General features: G+C 37.5%; 1 protein-coding gene across 1 annotated transcript; it reads left to right on the top strand.

The window, feature by feature from the left end:
• Window positions 1–1,392: 1,392 nt before the first annotated feature.
• On the top strand, window positions 1,393–2,319 carry LOC131148803 (desmethylxanthohumol 6'-O-methyltransferase-like). The gene has a single exon (XM_058098730.1). The coding sequence runs from the start codon at window positions 1,477–1,479 to the stop codon at window positions 2,140–2,142; it is 666 nt and encodes a 221-aa protein (XP_057954713.1). The 5' UTR covers window positions 1,393–1,476; the 3' UTR covers window positions 2,143–2,319.
• The last annotated feature ends 1,232 nt before the right edge of the window (window positions 2,320–3,551 follow it).

Here is a 3,551-nt window from a genome sequence, read left to right as displayed (position 1 = left end):
AAAGAGAGAGGGTAGTTTGCGTTGAAATAGGATAAAAATCAGAGTTTTTACTATTTATACTACTGGATTCATCGACGAGCCACGTCATCTCGTCGACGAGTCCTTAAGTAATTTCATCGACGAACCTTGCCCTTCGTCAACGAAATTCAGAGTAGTCCAAATTTTTCTCTCGGTATTTTCTCCTCGATGAAACTTGCCCTCGTCGACGAGGTCCTGTTGTATCCTCGTCGATGAATCCCCTGTATTTGTCAACGAGACCCTGATAAATTTATTAGGGTATTTTTCCCAAAGTGTGTTATCGTCGACTGCATCCTTCTGTTACTATTTCCATTTCTCTCCCTCCTTATTATTTAAAATACCATTATTCTTCGAGTTACTACACTCATGCTATACAATTTTTCACCTGGTAAATCATAAATAAAATAACTGCTTGAAAAAATAGATATTGTGCTGAAAATTGGGGTATGAGTATCTCCAAGTTATTATTTTACTAAAATATAGATACGTAGTTAAGTACAAGAAAAACAGAGATAATCAACCCTACTGCCTTTGGTTCGTGTTAAAACATGCCTACGGTTTGAAACCCCAAATTTTCAATCAGTGAAAACGTTCAAAAAGTCCAGTACTTTAATCCAAAAATATCATATTCGAATTTAATTGGTTGGTTTAAAAAATAAAGTATTTTAATCGAACCCTAGGCTCGAAAACCTAGGAAAAGCCGTAACTGTATATATATATATATATATATATATATATATATATATATATAAACATATCCAATATTTCAATTGGTTTTAAAACTTGCAAAAGAAACTGATATAATATAATCCTTTTACTTGATTCTCGAAAAACGACCAAAACTTCCAAAAAACGAAACCCTAACTTTTGGAGCGGGGCCTAAAAACGAGATCTCACGAGCCAGGAGGAGGGAGAGAGAATCGAGGAGCACTCGTGAGTGATCCAAGGGACTTAGAGAGAGAGAGAGAGAGAGAGAGAGAGAGAGAGTTATAAAATAAAAACATAACTTAACCCTTAAGTTACTTAAAATATCTTCTCCAAAATATTTATGTATAAATATCTAAAAATATCTCCAAGATATTTATTATTATATGTATTTATTTATTTTATTTCCTGTTCGGGTTACTACACTCAAACTTCATAAACCAATTCGGCTGTTCCTCCTCCAAATAGAAATAAGATTTTTGGGTCATGAAATAATTCAAGGGATGATTCCGAAATTCCATATATAATTCCAAGATTTTTGGCTGTTCCTATTTCATTTTCTATATTTGTTCACCTTACCTTCATAATTCCATTTATAATTCCAAAAGCCCTTTCTTTCAAAGTTGTCCATCACTTATTGCACATCCTACATGTCATGTCCCTAATTCCCAATTCACTCTATAAATATGAACCTCTCTTATTTCTTGTAGTCGTCCCTTAATTTCCAAGTTCTATATCTCACACTCACACAAAATGTCAACAGTGCATGAGGAAGTTAATGCAAAGTTAAAGGGTGAAGCTCACATATGGGAAGTGATGCTTGCTTTTGTAGGCTCCATGGCTCTCAAATCCGCTGTGGAGCTCCGCATCGCCGACATCATACACTCCCACGGCCGTCCAATCACCTTGCGCCAAATCGCCTCCGCCATCGATCCACCCGCCGCCGAGATCACCACCCTCTCTCGCATCATGACACTTCTCGCCCGCAAGTCCATCTTCACCGCCAGTCCTTCTCTGCCGTCAGACGGCGGCCCATCCTCAGACACCCTCTACGGCCTCACCCCTTCCTCCCGGTGGCTCCTCCGCGACACCGAGATGACCCTGGCGCCGATGGTGCTGCTGGAGAATCATCCCCTGCTGCTGTCCCCCTGGCATCAGCTCTCCAACTGCGTCACCGACGGCGGGACCGCCTTCAAGAAGGCTCACGGCCGCGAGATTTGGGAGTTCGCCGGCCCAAATCCGGAGTTTAACGCCATGTTCAACGGTGCGATGGCGTGTACAGCTAGGATCACGCCGAATGCCATCCTGGCGGGGTACAAGGACGGGCTTGCTGACGTGGGATCCCTCGTGGACGTGGGAGGCGGTACAGGATCAGCTATTGCTGAGGTGGCATGTAATATTATGGAATTTGAAGAATGATTAGTCTTCTAAGACTTGATGACAATAAGACTCATTTGCCTTCAATGTTAAAAACCCTCATAATGCTTGCTAGTTAAGTGGAGAATAAATATGTGTTTATAACTACAGTATTTTTTTACTATAAGCGAGGGTTATCAATAAAATTGGAGACTCGTTAAAAAATGTATTAAAAATAAATTCATTTCTAAATTATGATGAATATTTTTAAGAAATATATTTACTTTCGTAATATTAAAAGATCTCATCTTCGCATTTGAACAATTACATCAATTGAATAAAATTCAAAAAGGAACAAAAAATCAATTCGAAAATTAGTTTTTGACTGTGTTGCTAATCAAACGTCATGATTCTAATAAAATCCCCATTCATTATCTATATTGTTATATCTTTGTTAGACTCAAGTTAGAAAATGTTGGTCCCATTCCTAATTTTTAACTTTTAGGGCAAAATACATAGTCTACACATAAATTTAAGTTAAACTATAAGTGAGTCATTATTTTGATCTTTATACTTTCTTTTTTTTTTTTTTTTTCAAGAAGGGCGAGACCTCCATTTATTTATTGATAAATCCTTACTTTTGGCGGAGGAATACCGTAGTTACAAGATATTTAAAGGGAGGGACAAAAAACAAACTTTTAAAGGCTTCCCAAGAACAACATTAATATCCAGCCAAAAAAAGATTACAAAGCAAAAACAAAACAAGGACCTACAAGTCAAATATCACGCAATAAAACAAACAAAAGATAAATACCATAAAGCAGACCAAAATCAACAGGAAATCAGCTAAACATACTTCAAATAAGCCGTACCCATCTTCTCCAATTTATATAACCTCTTGATAACTCTAGGGAGATGACTACTATTTGTAAACAACATATTCCTCCTCCTAGTACCTTGACGAGCTAAGACATCTGTCACTTTATTTCCTTTTTTATACCAATGTTTAATTGAAAAGTCTACTTCCTCCAATAAACCAATCAGCTGCTCCCAAAAATCTCATAAATACCACAAGGAGCACCTCCTTGTTCTTATCTAATTTACAACAATCTTCGAATCACATTCAATATCAATACTAGTATGGCCCAAATGTTTGCAAATCTTTATTTCCTCTAATACAGCTCTCAATTCAGCTTCATTATTTGAACAAGAAGCAAAATATTTTGAAAAACCAAACACAAAAGTACTTGTATGGTCTCTAAGGATGCCACCACCACCCGCCGGCCCTGAGTTCCCTAAACTGCTTTCGTCCAAATTTAGTTTCAACCTCTCTTACCCCGGTTTTAACCATCTCACACAAAGCATAGTTTTACTTCTTTTATTCACAGTTTGCACTTCCAGATTCTGCAATATCCGAAAATCAGTATCCTTTAACTGAGTCAATCCTGTCATGTTCCTGCTCAAAATCCCCA

The sequence above is a fragment of the Malania oleifera genome, chromosome 2 (genome assembly GCF_029873635.1).
Source record: "Malania oleifera isolate guangnan ecotype guangnan chromosome 2, ASM2987363v1, whole genome shotgun sequence".
Classification (NCBI taxonomy): domain Eukaryota; kingdom Viridiplantae; phylum Streptophyta; class Magnoliopsida; order Santalales; family Ximeniaceae; genus Malania; species Malania oleifera.
This window is presented reverse-complemented; position numbering and strand designations above follow the sequence as displayed.